The 20,476-nt window shown below is 45.5% G+C and overlaps 1 protein-coding gene across 6 annotated transcripts; it reads right to left on the minus strand.

The window, feature by feature from the left end:
• Window positions 1-609: 609 nt before the first annotated feature.
• Window positions 610-19,871, minus strand: Atp23 (ATP23 metallopeptidase and ATP synthase assembly factor homolog). Of its 6 annotated transcripts, none has more exons than XM_055612033.1 (8): window positions 19,654-19,871; window positions 17,212-17,335; window positions 15,626-15,748; window positions 13,145-13,190; window positions 12,506-12,587; window positions 7,089-7,226; window positions 5,465-5,548; window positions 610-1,039 (listed from the first exon to the last, which is right to left on the minus strand). In XM_055612033.1, the coding sequence occupies exons 4-8, from the start codon at window positions 13,159-13,161 to the stop codon at window positions 836-838; spliced, it is 525 nt and encodes a 174-aa protein (XP_055468008.1). In that variant the 5' UTR covers window positions 13,162-13,190; window positions 15,626-15,748; window positions 17,212-17,335; window positions 19,654-19,871; the 3' UTR covers window positions 610-835. The 6 variants fall into 6 exon arrangements, with proteins under 6 accessions (XP_055468008.1, XP_055468006.1, XP_055468007.1 ...); XM_055612031.1 differs by having other exon boundaries at window positions 19,471-19,871; XM_055612032.1 differs by lacking the exon at window positions 19,654-19,871 and adding an exon at window positions 18,053-18,199.
• Window positions 19,872-20,476: the final 605 nt, after the last annotated feature.

Below are 20,476 nucleotides of genomic sequence, written 5' to 3' on the forward strand. Positions count from 1 at the left end.
AAATTCAGATATGTGGGATGACAAAATATTTGAAAATTACTATAAGCAAAGTTTTATAAATACATAAAGAACTAAATTGCATTATAGACTGAACGTAGCACTTTAACTTTTAAAAACCTAATAAGGGGGCTGGAGAGACAGCTCAGCCGTTTAAGAGCACTGCTTTCCCAGAGGACCTGAATGGATCCCCAACCCTCACACACTATCTGCAGTCAGCTATAACTCCAGTTCTGGGAATCCAAGGCCCTCTCTGGCCTCCTCAGGCCCCAGGCATGCACACGCACAGACACACAGGCAAAACACGCATATACACACAATAAAAACAAAATCTAAAAGAAAAAAGGACCCAATTATTGGACTGCTCCCCGGAAATTAAGTCAAAGTCCTCCAATACAGACACAATGGACTGAGACAATGACGCTGGCCTTGAGTGAATTATTCCCAACTTTCATCTCTCAACCATGGCCTCTCAACCACTGTCCTACCATGTCACCACCTCATTATATGGAAACGATCTGACCTGATTACCCACCACCATCACAAATCTGCTTCACAGATTTCATAACAGTTTTTAAATAATCTCATAGAACAAATTACAAAAGGAAAGCATTAAAAAATAATACAAAAATGTCATTTATTTACCTTATTTACTTACTAAATGATTAGCTATAAACTGCCTTGCAGTTTAAGGAGTTCCTTTCTGCCTCTTTGTTTTTTGTAATCAACCACTAACATGAGCACCTTCTGCCTGTTATCTGCAGAGCCTAACTGATTATTTACACTTCACACATCCTGAGCATCTTCCCCACATGCTCAGGAACACAGTGGCCCATCTTCATATGTTTTCGTAATAGCGATCACGGTCCTGAAAGTCCCTGTGAGCATATCTGGCATACGTCATGTTATGTGGGATCCGGCCGAAAGGCTCATGGTCATTGAAACACGACTCGAAGACCTCATCCACAGCTTTCTGGGCCTCTTCTCTGCTGATGTTCCGAACAGCCAAGATAGAAAGAACAGCTCTGTCCCGCACGCAAGTCTACGGAAAAGGAAAGCACATGGTTTTCTTTGTGGCTTTTACTATATTACCTAAACCAAATTAAGATTAATTTCTCCAGGGCTGAAGAAAGGCCTCACCAGTTAGGAGCACTGGCTGTTCTACCAGAGAAATCAGGTTCAATCCCAGCACCCACACAGCAGCCACAACTGTCTCAAAGTCAAACCCAGGGAATCCAACCCTCACACAGAAAGACATGCAGGCAAAATACCAATGCACATTAAAATAAAATAAATCATAAAGATCCACTTCTCCTGTTCTTTTATTAATTTCTGCTAATCTAAAAATTAAAATAAAATTAACAAATACAACTTCCAAACCATGGTACATTAGTTCAATATAAAACTATTTAGACATAAATAAGATGTTCATTTTCTTATTTTTTCAAGAATGTAACCAGATGTCATCATCTGAAGCACTAGGCAGGTCTGCCAAACAGTAAATCACAAAAAAAAAAAAAAAAAAAAAAAAAAAAAAAGTCCATAGACAAGGTCCTGATTGACCTTGCATAATTAAAGTTAAAATAGATTTCAAGGGGCTGGAGAGACCAAAGGACCTAAGTTCAGTTCCCAGCAGCTCCAGGGAGTTGATGCCTCCTCCTGGCCTCCAAAGGCACCGACACACATGTGATACACCCACACACAGACACACACATACACATAACTAAATATAAGGCATATCAGCCAGGTGGTGGCGGCAGCATACCTTTAATCCTAGCACTCAGGAGGCAGAGGCAAGCAGATCTCTGAGTTCAAGTATAGCCTGGTCTGGTACAAAGAGAAACCCTGTCTCAAAACAACACAATAACAAAAAACAAAACAAACAAACAAAAACAAAAACAATCGTATCTTCTACAAAAACTAAAAATTTTCCCTTCTACACCTCTCCTTCATAACTTTTCAACTGACTGGTTGTAAACTTTTTACTGTTTATCCTGAGGCAGCAGGAAACCACTCACACAGACATGGAAACTTGCAAGCGCCTCCTTTTTTAGGCAGAAAGAAAAATTAAATATATGTTTTACAGACCTCAGTTTTACTATGAGAGTAACTTGCCTAATATCTCTTGAATCTCTCAACCTCAGATTCTCAAAACTCAGGCAAATCTCTAAGTTTGAGGCCAGCCTGGTCTACAGAGTGAGTCCAGGATAACCACAGAGAAACCTTGTCTTGAAATTCCAAAACGTACATGTTTTAAGAAATGTAAGGCCCTGTCATTCTAATTCCTACAGAGCTTTTAAAATATTTATTTCTCTCTCCTCCAAACTAAAATTCAAAAAAATGGAATGTGCCCTGTCCATATAGGACAATCAAAAGACATGGTGGCGCATGCTTATAACACCGGTTCTCGGGAGACAAAGGTATGAGGCCAGCCTAGGCTACAGAGTAAGAAGACTGCCTCAAAATTAAAACTAAAATTAAAGGCCAGATGTGGTGACACACACTTGTACTCCCAGAAATTCAAGGATAAGGCCAAAACAAAACCAACAACAGCAAGGCCTAGACTCAAAAAAGCAACAAATAAAATAAACAGTGATTTTGATGATAATCACAAGTATTCTGCTTTCCCAGTTTTATTTCAGCCTGGTCAGCACACTTAAGCTGGAAATGCTCACTTGCCAAAGGACAACCAGAGACACACAACAAGATCCTGTGGGGGGAGGGGGGAATCCACACTTCAAAGGGTCAGAAGACCCAAAGACAGACCACAGTTAAGATTTACTCATCCTTGCCAGTTGGCAGTAGTGCACGCATTTAATCCCAGCACTGGGAGGCAGAGACAAGTGGATCTCTGTGAGTTCAAGGCCAGCCTAGTCCAGGACAGCCAAGGCTACACAGAGAAACCCTGTCTTAAAAAAAAAAAAAAAGAAATTTACTCATTCTTGGAAAATGAGAAAAACAAGGGAAGGGAGGGTACTTTTAATTAGAGAATAAGGGAATAAGGGAATACAGAAAGAGGGTAAAATAACAGAAAAACTGTCTTTAAGAATCATAAGGAATTATACTATATCTACCTAAAACTACTAGATTTACATATAGTATATGTAAATTTAGCAACTACCCAGAGCCAGTAAAATAATGGCTCTTGGAAAAGAGCCTACAAGAACTATAATATACACATAATTTAAATGAAATTTTCCCATCTGGGCTGACAATGCTCCCTCCAAGAGCCAAAGACTATATAATACAAGCCCCAACACCAAACTTGAGAAGCGGTGAGTTGCTGGTCCCAAAACAGCCTGTTGCCCTTGGCTGCCCCCAGAGGTGCAGGTGAGTCCTATTGCTGAAGACACTGTGCACTTCAGACCCGGAGGATCTGAGCTGGACTGCCTGACCGCCTCCCTGACCACTAGCTTTCATGGTACCAGGAGGAGCCATGCAAGGCTCCAAGGGAGAGAAGCAACCAACAGTCTTCCCCAGCTATAATGTCCACAAGCTAAAACAATGGCCAGCATTGCACGACATCCCGAAGGGCGCAGTAGTGGACACACACCTTGGTGGTAACCAACAGCTCTCTAGTTGGACTTCGGCTCACTCAACAGGAGGAAAATCATGGTACTCCCCTCCACCATGAGCCAGAACTGACTACTGAAGCCACCACACAAGGCTGGACTCCAGAGAGACCACTCAGAAAGAGCACATCTCTGGGCCACTCTCCACCCCCAGCCAGAACTCCCCACTGGGGAACATCCTCCTGTCATGCCACGTCCATCCCTTCGCACCTGGCCGAAACTGCCATCCTTGTGCCACTGTGTTTCATGAAGTGGCCCAGCAAGTTCTTCCCACAGGGGACCTGTGACCAGCCTTTGTCCCATGTGTGGACAGAGCCTGGGGCCTGTGGGTGCTGTGGTTCTGGTTAGCTGGGGCTGAACAATTAGCTGTCAATAACAAGAGACTAGAACCGCTGAGGTGAAATCTTCTGGCAAGTGTTTCCTCAGAGTCAGCACACGCAAGCCGTGTTCAGAGATGGGCACGGCTGTCCTTGTGCGGTCAGCAAACTTGGCAGTGTATGAGTCTTCAGGTGGAATGGGTTCTTAAAGCACTAAGGGTCACGAAGAACAGCTGAGGCTTGCAAGGCACTGTGAAAAGCCGGGAGAGGCCACTGGTGAAGCTGCAGTCAGTGGAGCAGTGGAAACCCCAGGACTGAGGGAGTCATCGAGGAAAGCTGAGGCTTGGCATCATGAAGAGAGCCCAGATGCAGGAGAAGACCCCAGCATTTTGGAGATGCCAGTACCAGGGACGACCTCAAAGCAGCGGAGTGGAGCCTGCACAAGCTGTTTGCTGCAGAAGACAGGGCAGGTAAAGTGCCTCAGGCCTTTGGAGGCGCCCGGAAGACAGTGACCAAATCCAGACACTGGACACTGACTTACACTGTTGGGAGTCTGGTTTTGCTTTGTTCAGATTGTCAGTGTGCCCTGGTTCTTCCCTCTTGAAGCAAGAAAGTACTTAGTTTTCGTGTGTGTGTGTGTGTGTGTGTGTGTGTGTGTGTGTGTGTTTATTAAAGCCAAAAGTTGAAAGACTTTATATTTTTAAAAGAGATTTTGGATTTTAAGAAACTTTCAAATTTTACAGAGAATAAACATTTTTGGGGTTTGGGTTTAGTTTTGGTTTTCCAAGACAAGGTTTCTCTGCCCTGGAACTCGCTTTATAGACCAGGCTGGCCTAGAACTTCTGAGTGCTGGGACTAAAGGCATACACCACCACTGCTTGGCCAAAGACTGACCCTCTAAAGAATTTGAATTGATAGACTGTGGGACTTTTAAATTTGTAGTCTGTTTTCTTTTTGTGATATTTATTATTCTGAGATCTTGGGAACGAACCAAAAAAGGAAAGGTTATGTCTTTAAGTATCACATGTCAAGTTGACAAGGGGTCAATTTTACCTTATATATTACATGCAAATATAGCCAGAGGACTATTAGGATACAACGGACACAGGCCATGATTTCACTTATATTCTTTGTCTGTCCCAGAGTTGGAACGCAGCATTTAAGAGGACTCACTGTACTTACAGAGGACCCGGGCTTGGTTCCCAGTACTCCCAGGCAGCTCACAGCCATGTGGAGCTGCGCGTCCTAGGAGCCCACGTGGCCTTCTGAGCTCCACAGGCACTGTGCATGAATACGGTGCACTCACATCCGTGCAGATGAAATCCTCAGACGCATAAAATAAAATAAGGTCTTTTTCTTTTCTTAACTGCCCCGGAGCAAGGTCACAGCTCTCCTGCCAGGCAGTCGCGTGGCTAATCCGTGATTATGAAGAAAAACTAATTCCAATCAACTTAAACAGTACATAGCGTGTTTCCTGCTCATGTAGGCACTTCCTGATCCTAAGTGTGTTTGCTTCCTTTACTCACTACTTCTGCCCGTGACACTCCCAGGAGTCAGTGATTCCACGGGCATGTTTACCTGATGGTGTTGTTTCAATCCAAATCGAAACCTGAGGATTTCATTCATAAGCGAACAGTCTCCACTGAGGCTTGCCGCTCGGATCTGTCAGAAACACAGAGTGCAAGTGAGAGGCAAAGAGACTCCCTGTCTCTCCACAGCCAGCCAACGTTTAAAACTGAAAAGAACAAGAAGTCAGCGTGTATCTGAGACTTTCTCCTAGATAATTTCCAAGAACATGCTACACAAATCAGGGGTCCTGGGCAGCAGAGCTCAATCGCCCACCAAAGGGAATTTTCTAAACTTTACCTCATAGATAGAAATAAATTCTTTCTGGAACAAAGGGTCAGAGAATTGGACCTCACAGTTAAAGACCATGAGCTCTAGAAGATACAAACACTCCTAGAGATTACCAAAATACTTCAAGAAAGCATTCTTCCAAAGAAGGTCCCTACAACTAGCATGTGACTCGGCCACAACCCAAACTTCAGTCTTGGGCCTCAAGCCTCAGTCAGCCTAGCCTCCCCTAGGCCCTTGACTGCATCCTGATACATGATAGAAAAGTTCAAAGATGAAGACCATCACACAGACGTTAGCACATTTTCTGCTTTCTGCTGACAATAGAGTTTTTTCTAAGTCCTGAGACTACCCCATCCACGGCACAGCCTTTAGCCACAGTTTTGGTAACTGACGGCCAAGAGGTGGTCCACTTCTTGCTCCTCTACAATTACAAAGCTGCATCCTCTGAGGAGCTCACGGCACTAAACACGGGTTAGCTTTCAGGCATTACTCTCGGGATGCTGGACAGAGGCCTACTTAAAACTCAGGGCTAGCGCACATGCAGTGGGGCAAGTATTGATTTCCAGGGGAGGAGAAAACAGCCTACAGTAGAGGGTCCATGCTTGAGATTTGTTAATTCCTCAGTTACTCATTATAACTATTCTTCAATGAAATTCAAGTAGAAACACATATTCCCCGCTAGGAGCATATGGTCTTCTGAGAGTACCCAAAATCATTACAGATAAATATCTTTTTACGTTGTACTCTTGAGACTGAATGTATTACTCCAGGGCAAATGACTCTGACTACGAAATGCGCAGGCTGGTTGAGGATTCTGGTAAACCCGGCTCTGCCGCTACCTCTAAAATCCAAATGACTGCTTCATACAGAAGCACACACAGAAGGCAAGGATAACTGCCCTCCTCAGCAGATTGTTGTGAAGACTGAGGGAGAACTGGAACAACTGGGACACCACACAGCGATGGGCTGTCTACCCAGCACGCACAGGGCCCTGGGCTCTGGCCCGGCACTGCAAGAGGAAATCCAAGGCTGCAAATGTAGTTCATTAGCAGCAGTGTTTGACTAGTATGCAAGAGGCCCTGAGTTCAAATCCCAAAAATAAAAATCAATCATTTTATTTTTCTAAATCCATAGCCCTCACTCTGTCCCAGGGTAAGTATGATTTACTATGATTTAAATCAGTTGACACCATTATTAGGCCTTTAAGATAATATTTACAGCAATTCTGCAAAGACACTATGCTAAAGTCACAACAGCAAGAATAGGAATCTGCATAAATAAATTGTATTTAAATAAAAAGTTCCGTGTTCTGGGGAAAATAAATGTCTCTCATGATGAACCTCACCTCTGAGCATGCCAAATGTCTGACATTGGTGAACCAGTGGACATGCGCCCGGCAGTGATCAAATGCGTGGATGAGCTCATGGGTGACCACCCTGCTCATGTGAGCCTGGTTTCGGATATTATTCTGGCACAAAACAATCTAGAAGACACCAAAATAAGAGAGGTTCGCTCATTTCTAAACCCTGCCCTTTCTGTGGATCCCACTTTCTCTCACACATGGACACCTCCTGGAAGCCTCCACCCCCTTTCTCCCCCATATCGCACATCTGGTGACTAAGCCCTCCCTGGGCTTCCCTCCAGACCATGCCAGCCCCTCCAATCTCCAGGCCATGCCAGCCCCTCCAATCAGGAACGTGTTCAGATGCAGCCCCTCAGCTGACCACACCAGTCTGCCTTGGATGCCACAGTGCTGCGGTTCTAAGAATGGCCTTAGGAAGGAACAGATATATTTAAAGAGCAGTTCCAGGCCCTGCTAACTTAGCAAGCTGGCAAATTTTTTTATATTCTTTTCAACTACGTTAGGGATTAATACGGACATGAGTTTGGGTCATCACAAAGACCAGAAGAGGGTCTTACACTCCCTAAAGCTGAGGTTACTGGCGACCCCGAACCACCGAAGAGGCTGCCGAGATGTGAACTCTGGTCCCCTGAATGAGTACCAAGTGTTCGGAGCCATCCCTCCAGATCCTTAAGCAAGTTTCCTAGCCTCTCTGTGCCTCAGTTTCCTCAACCATATGCCGGAGAGAATTATCATCAGGGAACTAGACGGTTAGGTAAGAACATATGTAAAGTCTCAGCGCCAGCAGTGAGGGAAAACCGCTGCCATCATTCCCATCCATGAATGAAGAAACTTCCCCAGGAAAGCCTCAGAGGTGGTCAGAAAGGAGACCAGAGGGCCAGTGGCGCTTGAGGCGGGACCCTGTAAGAATAAGGGAGACACAGGGTCCTAATCACAGCAGCTACATTTACCACAGGCCTGACACTCGGTAGGTAACAGGGACTTTGTGTACATTCAACACTAACTTACTCAACTAACATTCATTAAGGCCTAGTAAGGGACTTTGAATCTACTGACGAAGACAAATTAATAAATACTCATCAAGATGATCAATACATGTGGTGACAGTCCCGAGCAAATACTATGAGAACACCAGGCCTGATCTGCACAGCTGGGACAGGTTTCTCTGTGTTAGGAATGTTTAAACTCAGCCCTATGGGGCTAGGGGTGTAGCTGGGTGGAAGAATGCCCAACATGGATCAGGCCCTGGGTTCTATCCCCAGCATGGCATAAGCCTGGCACAGCAAGCCACTCATGCCATTCCACCACGGGCAGCAGAAGCAGGAGGATTGAAGGTTCATGTCATCCTCAGCTATACCTTGAGTTCAAGCCAGCCTGAGCCAGAGAGTCTATCTCAAAAATAAACAAACAGGGCTGGAGAGATGGCTCACTGGTTAAGAGCATAGCTGTTCTCCAGAAGACCCAAGTTTAATTCCCAGCACCCACAAGGCAGCTCACAACTATCCGCAACTGCAGTTCCAAGGGGTCGGATGCCCTCTTCTGGCTTCTGTGGACACCTGTCACACACAGTGCACAGACTTACAATCAAAACAGCCATACAGATAAAATAAAAATGAAGACTTAAATTTGAAAGAGAGCAGTGGAGGGGGTAGTTAAGAGAGTTTGGAGGGAGGAAAGGGAAAGGGGAAATGATATAATTAGACTTACAATCTCAAAAAAAAATACTTAATAACTAAAACTTTATTGAAAAAGCTAATAAAATAAAGACGTGAGCTAAGAATGAGTAGTAGCTAAATTTAAACAGAGGAGAGGAAAGGGAAGGACAAGAGCAAAGGGGTAAGGAAGGCCTGAAGGAGCAGAACATATAAAAAGCTAGAAGCAGGGACAGAAGCAGAGCAGGCCACAGCCTGAGTCAGGCTGCTACCGTGGGCGGACACCAAGCCACACAGACCCTGTCTATATTCTGGCAGCCTCTGGAGGGAGCACTGAACAGGGGCATGCTTTTGTGTTTACCCTTAAAACTACAGCCAAAAGAATGAATGGGAGATGACCAAAGGTGGGGTCAAAGAAACCAGACAGAGGCCAATGTGGCATTCTAGGCAAGAGACTAAAGGTGAGGTCCTTAGGCAAGATTGGTGGGGGCTGAAAGACGATTTAGATGATAAACTGAACACAATTTGGTGATGAATTAAAAATGAGGAAGGAACCAGAAGTATCTACAAATTTCTGGCCTAAATTGCAGAAACATCTACCGAGATATATAAAACCAAGGTGAGTGTGACGGTGCATGCATGTGACCCCACATGGGCAGGGGTATCAGAAGTACATAGTCTCAGCTACACAAGATGCCAGCCCAAGGCTACACCAGACCCTGTATCAAAAAGAGTGAAAGGAAAAGAAGGAAGGAGGTGAAAAGAAACCCTAACAAAGCAGACTGAGTGAAGAGAGGGGACGGTAGAAATCACAAGTGTGAACTTGGACATACCGGGTCTAATGTGACTTTAAGACAATCCAAGCAGTAAGTGCTAAGTGAGTATTTGAATACATAGATAGAGCACGCCAAACACAACTCTGACCTGAAAGAAGAACAAGACCCCCAGTAGGCATGTTACTGAGGGCTGTGTAAAGACTCAAATGCTGGTTTCTGTGCCCCCTATCTGGTTGCAATCCTTGTTCCAAGAATCCCATCTCAATATTGTGTAAACACTTCTCCCCCAACAGCCAATGACTGAGTAGGAAAGAGAATATAGCTGGACTTCCGGCCAGCCAGAAGAGGAGAGAAAGAAAGGTAGTGAAGAATTCAGCCAGCCATGAGGAAAGGTCCAGGAAACATCAAGAGAGAGAATCTGGGGCAGAGAAGGCGAAAAAAATGCAAGTATCTCAGGGATTTACCCTGGGAGGAAGCCAGGTTAGTTTAGAGGGTTAAAACAGATTAATACTATTCAGTTCTTGTGCCATAACACTTGTCAAATAAACATAATAGTCCAGTCTCAATTATTTGAGTGCTAGCCAGGTTAAGGGAGAAACTGCAACACATTTTTAAAATAACCACTAACAGATCCCCTCGACAGAAGACAGAGGAAGAAAAGAAGGACTGTGGGACCTCAAGAGCTGACAGGACAGCAGCAAAGGAGCAACCAGGAGAATGTGTGTGAACCTGCGAAACAGCCACCGTTCTGTATACTCTATGACCCTGCGATTCTGCTCAGAGACTTCTATCTTTGAGAAAGTTGCAAATGTCACCAAGAGAGAAGGTTCAAGAATATTTACGGCATTACCGCACACAATTACAAAGTATTAGATGAGGTAAATGCAAACATACGGTGGAACAGTATATAACAGGGAAGTTAAACCAGAGAGGGCACACAGTGGCATGGAAAAAACTCAGTGATGATCCAAACAACTAACTTACAGGGGCTATTTATGTACAATTTTATGCTTCACAGAACCACAAAGATGTATGTTCACATGCTGTGTGTACAAAACATTCCATATAACTCAAAGTGGTCTACGTACGAAGCACAAAAGCAAGTGTCTCCATGAGACATGTGCGCATGTGGGTGGGAAAAGCACGCAGAAAAGCAGCGAATAAAGCCCACAGCCAGGCTAAGGATGTGATTCAAGAGGACCACATGGTTCTCTGAAGTCCTGAGAACACACTCTTCAGATCTGGATAAATGGAAGACTTCGGAATGAAAATTACAATTTAAAATAGGATGGAATAGTGTGCGACTGTGTTTAACACTGCCGAGAGTTCAGAGTTCAAAATGTTTACTTTGTTTTTTTCCCCCGAGTTGGGGCCTCTAGTCCAGCTGGCAAACTCTCTACGTAGCTGAGGATGGCCTTGAACTTCTGAGTCTACTGCCTCCACCTCCTGAGCACTAGAATTACAGGTATATGCCACCAAGAAGGGATCTTGCAGCATCAGGGGCTGAGCTCAGGTGCTGTGTATGGCAGGCAAGGCCACTACCAACTGAGCTACGGCCCTAGCTCCCAAAACACTCACTCCTCATAGTCACTGCAGGGAGTGGACAAACTCATCCAGAGCTTTTCAAAGCTGTCAATGCGATTAGCAACAGCTGACAAGCAGAGGGACTGGGATTCCACCTCAAATCTTCCTCTAAAACCACAGTGCCACCCTAATTACGAAAAGAGTTAGGAATAACAGACTGCACATTAAATTCTCCAGCACCAAGTATTTTAGTGGAGTCAAATGTTGATGATATATTCCAATTGGAAGCGTTACATGCAATACCTTCAACTACCTTCATCTTGTCACATGATCCATTTCTGCCTCCATTACTGTCAAAACCCCCCAGGGACTTAAAATTACTCATAAAATTGAATGTTCACAAGCGAGTATGCCCCATTACAAACAACTCTACTCCAGGTAACTAATCTGATAACCAATTTAACTGTCATCTCCATTCTAAAAGGTGGACGCAGGCATGATCTATGTAACATGTAAACTCTCACTCCTCCGTTTATGACTCACCTTCTACTCCAGGACTCACAGCTGCCCACCATTCAGCTCACAGTTTCCGGTTCTAGACCCACGACTTCCCACGCGTCTCCCCCGTCCAGCTGAACTGCACGGCACACTAACAGCCTGCGGATCCTACTCTGGTTAACAGCACTTCTTCTCTGCCTTTGCATCTCCCAGCTGAGCCAGGCGTCGCTGTCAGTCAACACCTCACTGTCCTGTTGTGGTGACTTGCATAGTTTGGGCCTTGCCTATCCTCCACAGGTCCAGGTGTTAAAGAGCTAGTTCCCCACACGCACCTCATGTCTGCATGCTGACATTGCGTGTCTGTGCACCACATGCAGTGCCTGCAGGCGCCAGATGCGGGTGCTGGTGCCATGGGACTGGAGTTCCTGATGGCTCTGAGCAGGCGTGCGGGTGCTGGGGACTGAACCTGTCCTGTGGAAAAGCAGCCAGTGCTCTGCCCAGCTCTCTCCTGCCCAAAGGATGGTTAACCTGGGTACTACAAGAAGGGGGGCCCAGTGGAGGGAAGTGGAATCACTGGGTGTGAGGAGGCTATTTGACACTGATGTCAGTAGGTATAGTCCCATGCACACAACACAAAGGCAATGGGGTCAAGGGACCCGGGACTGACACAGTAAGCGAGGCTAACTCTTTTCCTCTGTGTAAATCACAGCAACAGGAACTTACCACCAGGCAATGTTCTAAAGGGCCTCAAACTTCCTAACCTAAGAGGTTTGAGTTCACCTCTTATCCCCCTCGAAAGAGCAGCACTCCTTATGAGGAGGACTGAGAGTGATTTTTTTTTTAAAGTCCTACGCAAAATCTACCAGATAGAATGCTTGGCCCGTGAAAAGTGTTCAGCGAGTATCTGAAGGGAGTAAAAGGAAGAAAACAATTCAGCAAAGAAGCCCACCTGAGACGTTGTCGCATCAAAACCTCCACTGACATTTCCATCACAGGCTTCGCAGGAAAAGTGTCTCTCTCTGTTCACAGCACTGTAGGGCATGGAGAGGTGTAAGCACTGGGTATGAAGGAAGCAGCCCAGCCGGACACCTCAGACCACTGGGCACAGCCCTCCCACGACTAACACACACGACCTGGCAAGCCATTTAACAGTCAGGGCTCAGTCCTCTCAGCAGCAGCATAGGAGAGACTGTCTCTGCAGAGTCCATACCACCTCAAATTCTATCCAGATTCCATCAAGCAAGGTCACCACACTAGGACCACACTGGAAAAGTGACAGTCCTGCCATCTGGTCAGTGATGAGACCCAGACATCCAAAGTAAATTCCTCTAATCCTCTCTGAGGTCTATGAGGTCTATGAGACTGTGAGCATTGACTTTACTAATATTCAAATTGAACAGTACAGCCAGAGACTGAAATGGGACAGAAGACGGCAGGAGAGAACAGGCCCAGCTGGAGACCACGTGGCCGCCCCTGTTGACGGAGAGCGCTTTGTAGTCCAAGGGGAGAAACCCCAAGCACAGCAGTTCTGCGGTTTCAGTCCTGGGGCCTCCACAACAGACAGTGACTTTTAAAAAGATGTACTTACCAACCTGAGTGTTTCATAGCATCAAGCAGAAGCTTAACATATGGATCTGCAAAGAGATTAAGTACGCTTATTAGAAAGCGGAGCACAAATTAAGTCATCCAAATAGCAGACATCACAAAATTAACACACAAGTGCTACCTTAAAACTTTTGAAAATGGCTATCAAACATGTACATTAGCACCAAATCAGGTCTTGAATAAAACAAAACATTAACACAAATACCAGAACAGTACCAAGATTGGTTTTGTTTCAATGACTAACACTGTATTACAGCATGTATCAGGAGACCAGGAGAATGCTGGGACACAGTTAGAAAAACACAGCATGCTGCCTAGACTAGAGGAAGGCAGTACTACTCTGTGCTCTGTGTAACATCATGCCCCATTCTGAGTGCTGCATTCCAAATGGGACCTGCCAACCAAAGCATTTGCCAGTGGGGGCTGGCAAGTGGAAGAGTATGATCTATTGTCAATAAGAAGAAGAAGAAAAGGCAGTTAAGGATTGAGAACAGAGCTGGAGAAATGGCTCAGAGCACTGGCTGCTCCTCCAGAGGTCCTGAGTTCAATTCCCAGCACCCACATGGTGGCTCACAAACATCTGTAATGAGATCTGGTGCCCTCTTCTGGCATGCAGGTGTATATGCAGGCAGTACACTGTATACAAAATGAATAAATCTTTAAAAAAAAAAAAAAGGATTGAGAACAGTGGTAGAGCCTCATCTACCAAGTGCAAGGCCTTGAGCTCCACCCTCACCCCTGGGGGGAAAAGAGGGCACTAAAACAGATAGGTCAGGGGTGAGGAGCACTGGTTCCTGTTACAGAGGACCTGAGTTCAGGTGCCAGCACCCACAAAGTGGCTCACAGGCCTTGCTCACCAAAAATGCGCGTGGTGCATGCAAACAAAACAATCATATACAAAAATAAAGTATCTAAACAAGAAAATTTTAAAGAGGACAGTAAAGCCTTTGATCAGTTGCCTTGAATTATGACTGATTCTGCTATAAAATAGTAACTTTATTATTTGGGACAAATACATTTAACTCTTATTTTCCTAAATAAACCTAATGTAGACAGGCAATCTATGCCAATGCAAAGGGGCAAAGTGGTGTCCCTGGAACTGGAGAGAAATTGTTCAGTGGGAAGCCATGTGTCTGCCTGACCCCGAGGCAATAATAAACCTTTTGGAGGTCGTGGGCCTCCAAGGACCATGTATGGATAGGACCTAGATCCCACTGCTCAGATGTAGCCCATGGGCAGCTCAGGCTCTATTTGGGTACCCAAGTAAGGGGAGCAGGAGCGACCTTGCCAGCCCACTGAGGAAGAGGATCCAGGCAGCCCTAATGAGACCTGATAGACTAGGGTCAGACAGTAGGTAAGGAGGACTTCCCCTATCAGTGGACTAGGGGAGGGGAATAGGGGAAGATAAGGGATACAAAGTGAATAAATTGTAAATAATAATAATTTTAAAAATAAAGAATATGATGAAGACAAGACCTCTCCCTAGCAAAATACACTTAGGAACATAAACACGGAAAAGTTTCTATTCTAGCAATGGATGAAGGCTAAAGAATCCCCCCCACCCACCCCAGGGAAGGATGCAGAGGCAGAAGTAGAACCGCCTTATTAACAGAGTTCCTTCTATCTCTCAGCGCCACCCTACAGCGCATGCTGCCGTGTAACTTACATAAGAAACTAGTGTGACCCAAAAGGGCAGCCTCCCGGCCTGTGCGTTCACACGCAGGAAAGGTGCCGGAGGCCGCGCCCCCACCCGCCCACGCAGCTCTGGGACCGCAGAGGAGCCCTGGGCTCAGTGGGGTCCGGTGCCACCCCGTCCCCAGGCTCCAGGTCGCGGCTCCTACTCGTCTCCAGCGTCTCCAGGAGCATGGTCGGGCAACTCTGGTCCCGGGCGAAGAGGCTGGAGAGGAAGCCCCGCTGGCGCTCCCCGCGGGCCGGCGGCTCCCCCGCCGCAGGGCCCGGCCCGCCGCCGCCCGGAGCTCCCGCCATGCGACGGCAGGACTCCTCAGGCCGTCCCGGGGCTGCCGCTTCCAACACCGCCGCACTGTCGGCCAGCCAGCACCGAAGAGGACGAACTACCGGGGCGGGGCGGGGCGGGGCGGGAATGGGCGGAGCCTCGTGGCCATCTTGGCTATTGCTGCTGCTCGTAGGCGTGGTTGGCCGGTCTTCTCAGCCTCCTGCCGCCTCCTGCTGCCTCCTGAGCTGCCAAGGTATCACCCTGGACACATCCTCTCCTCCAGGCCAATGCTGGCCACTGAATTCCCTTCTGCTGCTAAAGACTTCTGCCAACATCCCACCCCTTGACCTGCTGTTTCTCCCATTCGCACTACCCACTCACACCAAATAAAAGGCAGTGTTTTCAGAGACGACTGGAAAAGACTGGTTGGTCATATAAAAATGTAGCTCATTGGCACCCTTCATCAACCCCACTCTTGCTGGCACAAATAACTGATAATAAGATACATACCTCACCGCTACCTCCAAACCTCAACTCTCACTGTGTCTGTCTCGCAGGCTTTACCTTCAGTGCCCATAATCAGCTTCCCAGGGCATTCCCAACACCGCTTACTCAAAACTAATGTTGTCTGACCTGCAGGTCAAAGTACTCTGTTAGTGCCTTCATGACAGACTTCCAGGTGTTAGCTAATTTGTGTTTCACACACACGCACTAAATTATACAGCTTAGCTCACACATTTATTCAGCACCTGCTGCCATGGACTGGGCAGGATGGTAGAGTCTGAGAAAACAAAGGAATTTCTGAAGTTGGACCACAGCATAGGTTTTATGTAGGAAAATTATCTAAGAAAATCAGGCGCACAAGGACTTAAGAATTATAAACGCACTTAGGTGTCTCAGGTGCTCAGTAAACACGAGTTGAGTGGGAAGCACAGGGCATTCACTCATTTGAAATATTATACAAATATGAACACCTGCACTTACAGACTAATAAAGCCATAAACCAAACAGTAGATTCTTTTTATTGAGCTTCATTTACGTATATTATTTCCAATCCTCATTACAACCTTGCAAATGTTATCAACCCTAATTTACAGGTAGGAGTGAGCTCAGCAAAGCTAATTTATCCAGCTACAGAAGGAGGCCAAAGGTGTAACTCAAGTGACAGAGCTCTTGCCTGATATGCATGAAGTCCCAGTTCTACCACATAGGCAGACATGGTGGCAAAGTGTGCCTGTAATGTCAGCACTCAGCAGGGAGAAACATGAGGATCAGAGACCTTCAATGTCTTCCTCATCTACAATGCAAGGTCAAGGCCAGCCTAGGATACATAAGACCACCTCTTAAGAAAAAAAACAGAAAGTGGGGCCTGGAGAGATGGCTCAGAGGTTAAGAACACTGGCTGTTCTTCCAGAAGTCCTGAGTTCAATTCCCAGCAACCAAATGATGGCTCACAACCATCTATAATGAGATCTGGTGCCCTCTTCTGGCCTGCAGGCATACACATAGGCAGAACACTATACATAATAAATAAATGAATCTTTAAAAATAAAACAAGATAGAATGAGGTTAGACTGATGACTCAGCAGTTGAGAGCAACTGTTGCTCTTACACACACACACACACACGCATGCCCTTCCACCATGCATAGGAAGAAAATTTAGAAGACTGTAAGTTGAGGTGTTCTAATACTTAACAGTAACAGAGATTTTGGTTTACTTTTAGTTTTCTCTTTCAGTTCCTTTAGTAAAGAGTATCACAAAATGGTTTCTGGAATAATATTGCATTTTGGTTTTTTCTTTTAGCTTGCATTTTTATTTATGAACTGGAGTCACATTTCAAGTAGCATTTTAAATCTTTTCTACATATGCTGGTTAGTTTTGTTGTCAAGACAACAAAACACAGCTGGGATCACCTGAGAAGAGGGAACTCAAGTGAGGAAATGCCTCCATCAGACTGGCCTGAAGAAAAGTCTATGGGGTTATTTTCTTGATCAATGGTTGGTGGGATAGGGTCCAGCCCACTGTGGGCGGTGCCACTTCTGGTACTGGGTTATGTAAGAAAGCAGGCTGTGGTTTGGGTATGGTGGTACAGACCTTTAATTCCAGAACTGAGGAAGAGAGGTTGTCTTTGTGAACCAGCCTGCTATACAAAGAGATTTCTGGGCCAGCCTGGTGTACATGGAGATTTCTGGGCCAGCATGGTTTACACAGTGAGACCCTGTCTCAAAACAGAAGAAGACAAAAAAACACAACAAAGAAAGTAGGCTAAGCAGGCCGGAAGCCACAGGAGCAAGCCAGTAAGAAGGGTTCCTCCTCCATGGTGTTGGCTTCTGCTCTTCCTCCAGCTCCTGCCCCAGCTCTCCTTGATGATGGACTATAACCCTCCTCTCGCAGGTTATTTTTTGTCAGTGTTTGATTACAGCCAGAGAAGCAAACCAGGACAGCAGGTTTTCTTCTAGCATTCCAAATTAACTGAGCTGAACTTTCCATATATGCATGCTTTATTTTTCTAACTAAACTAAAACTTTTTTTATTTTTTATTTTTTTAATGTGTATGAGTGTTTTGGCTGCATGTGCCTGGTGCCCAAAGTGGTCAGAAGAGGGTGTTGGGTTCCCTGGAACTGGAATTATGGATATAAGCTACTATCTGGGTGCCGGGAACTGAACCCAGGTCCTCTGTAAGAGCACGAGCACATGCACGCACGTTTGGGTGTACATGTATGAAGGCCTAAGGACCACACCACACCCAGCAAGAGATGTGTCCTGGGGACTAAACTCAAGTCCTCATGCTCACCCTACAGTGCTTTGCCTACTGAGCCATTTCCCTGGCTCCTAAACTTCCTTAATGTCTACAATAAGTATGCATTACCTCTTTTTTTAAAAGATTTTTTTGCATTTACTTATTATATATACAATGTACTGCCTGCATGTATACCTGCACGCCAGAAGAGGGCACCAGATCTCATTTTAAATGGTCATGAGCCACCATGTGGTTGCTGGGAATTGAACTCATGATCCTCTGGAAGAGCAGCCAGTGCTCTTAACCTCTGAGCCATCCATCTCTCCAGCCTATGCATTACCTCTGTAATCACAAAAATTAACTTTAAGAGGCTGAATAGCTTTTCAGTGCCACCTGTATCATTTCATATACAATTTACCTGCAGGAAAGAAATGAAATGGCATTCTGTGAGAAGCAGGGAAGTACAAACACAAATGAGTTAAAGAAAATACAAAAAGCAAGAGGGCCAGGTGTGGTGGCAGGAAGCACACTCATGGTTCTCTGTGAGTGTACACTGTTAATCCCAGAACTCAGGGACCAGGGAGCAGCAGTTCTCTCTGAGTTTAGGAAAACTGGTCTACCTGCCAAGGTCCAGGCCAGCTAGGGCTACCTAAGACTCTGTCTCAAGGAAAGAAGGAAGGAAGGAAGGAAGGAAGGAAGGAAGGAAGGAAGGAAGGAAGGAGGGAGGGAGGGAGGGAGGGAGGGAGGGAGGGAGGGAGGGAGGGAGGGAGGGAAGGAAGAAGGAAGGAAGAAGGAAGGAAGGAAGGAAGGAAGGAAGGAAGGAAGGAAGGAGGGAAGGAAGATCATTTCTCTCTCTAAAACTTTATTTCCAGGCTACAGCACTAATTCAGAGTGAAGGGGTTGGGAATTTAGCTCAGTGGTAGAGTGCTTGCCTAGCAAGCGCAAGGCCCTAGGGAGAAAAAAAAAAAGAAAAAAAAAAAAAAAAAACCCACAAGGTAACTAATTCAGAGTGAAAAGGAAAGAAACAGATTAAATGTTCAAGTATAAAGATACATGTACAACTATGTAGTCTTTTAAAATTAAATATACTATTTTTATATTACAAAGTTGCACCGTTGATTCTGTTTTGAATCTTAACTGCATAAAAAAAAAAGACCTTTTCAAAGCACTCAGTCACAGTGGTTGCCTCCGTGCAGACAGGACCATAGGGTTGTTATTTTATGCTTGCTTTGTCTTTCTATAGCAAAATTAAATCGGAGGCAGGGTTTCTCTGTGTAGCCCTGGCTGTCCTGTAGACCAGGCTGGCCTCAAAATCAGAGAATCGCCTACCGCTGCCTCCAAGTGCTAAGATTAAAGGCATGCTGCCCTACACCTGGCTGCAAAAATAACCTTTATGGTAAATAAATCACAGTTGTTAAATATATCGCAGTAACGAACAAAGTTACAAATAATTTTAATCAATTTTAACTTTTTAACATTTAATTCCATTTTATAATTTACAAATAAGATCATATTTACGGCCTACAACAAATGTGTTTACACTGCAGAGCACCGAATCAAGTTACATATATCCTATTTTAGGGACTGGGGTGATCGTCAATGGGTAAGAGTACCTACTGCTCTCTTGCATAGGACGCTGGTTCGATTCCCAGAATCCACATGGTGGCCCACAAACAGTTTATAACTCCATTGTCAGGAGACCTGACCGCCTTCTGGCCTCCTCGGGCAATACACGCACGCACTATGTATTCCTACACTTAAAAGTCTTAAAATTAAAAATAATCTTTAAAAAAAACCTGGATACTGATGCAAGGGCAGTCCTCAGGCTGGGCAGGGCTCTAACATTGCGCTGCACCCCGTTTCCGGATTTCTCCGGATGGGAGGTCACAGTGTGGGCCCGACAGGTCTGGAACCCAGTACTGCCCAGATCCCTTTACCCAGCGTCAGGAAAGGGAACCGACTCGATTGCCGCAGCGCCGCACACGCGCCTGCCACCGCCTGCCCACTACGCCGGCTACCAGGGTTTGCTTCCGGAAAGATTCGGGCGGAGCCCCGGCACCGGAAGTAGGCAGGAGCGCGGAACTGTGGGAAGAGGTGACCTGGCGCTTGTTACCAAGGCAACCGGAAGCGCGCCAGGAAGGTTGCGACCTCTACACCCGCCGGTAGCTTCTCGCCTCAAGATTTCTGCCACCTTTTTCAAAGTGTAAGTAGAGGATCTTTAAAGTTACATATCAATGTGTTATAATGTGAAATTAAATTATTCTTTTTTCAGTGTGTGCAAATTTTTAAAAAATTTGTTATCCATCTACCCAGAGGCAAAATAAAAATTTTCACATATTATCTATCAGGGCTTTTTTTTTTTCCCTATAGTAACATCTTTGCACAGTCGAGTTGACTTGGGAAACTATTTTGTACCTTGCATCCTACATGTATGTATGTGAATGATATAACTTTGATATTAAAATCTTCAAGACAAAGCATTGAGGACCCAGTGTAAATCTATTTGCCCCGAGTTTGGATGCAGCATGTGAAGACAATTCTTTCAAGACGTTTGTCAGTAAGGGAAAAGAGATGTCGATGACTCGTGGTACAAGGGCAGAGGGAACCATAAATAGAGTT

The sequence above is a fragment of the Psammomys obesus genome, unplaced genomic scaffold (assembly GCF_907164565.1).
Source record: "Psammomys obesus unplaced genomic scaffold, mPsaObe1.curated_primary_1811, whole genome shotgun sequence".
Lineage (NCBI taxonomy): Eukaryota > Metazoa > Chordata > Mammalia > Rodentia > Muridae > Psammomys > Psammomys obesus.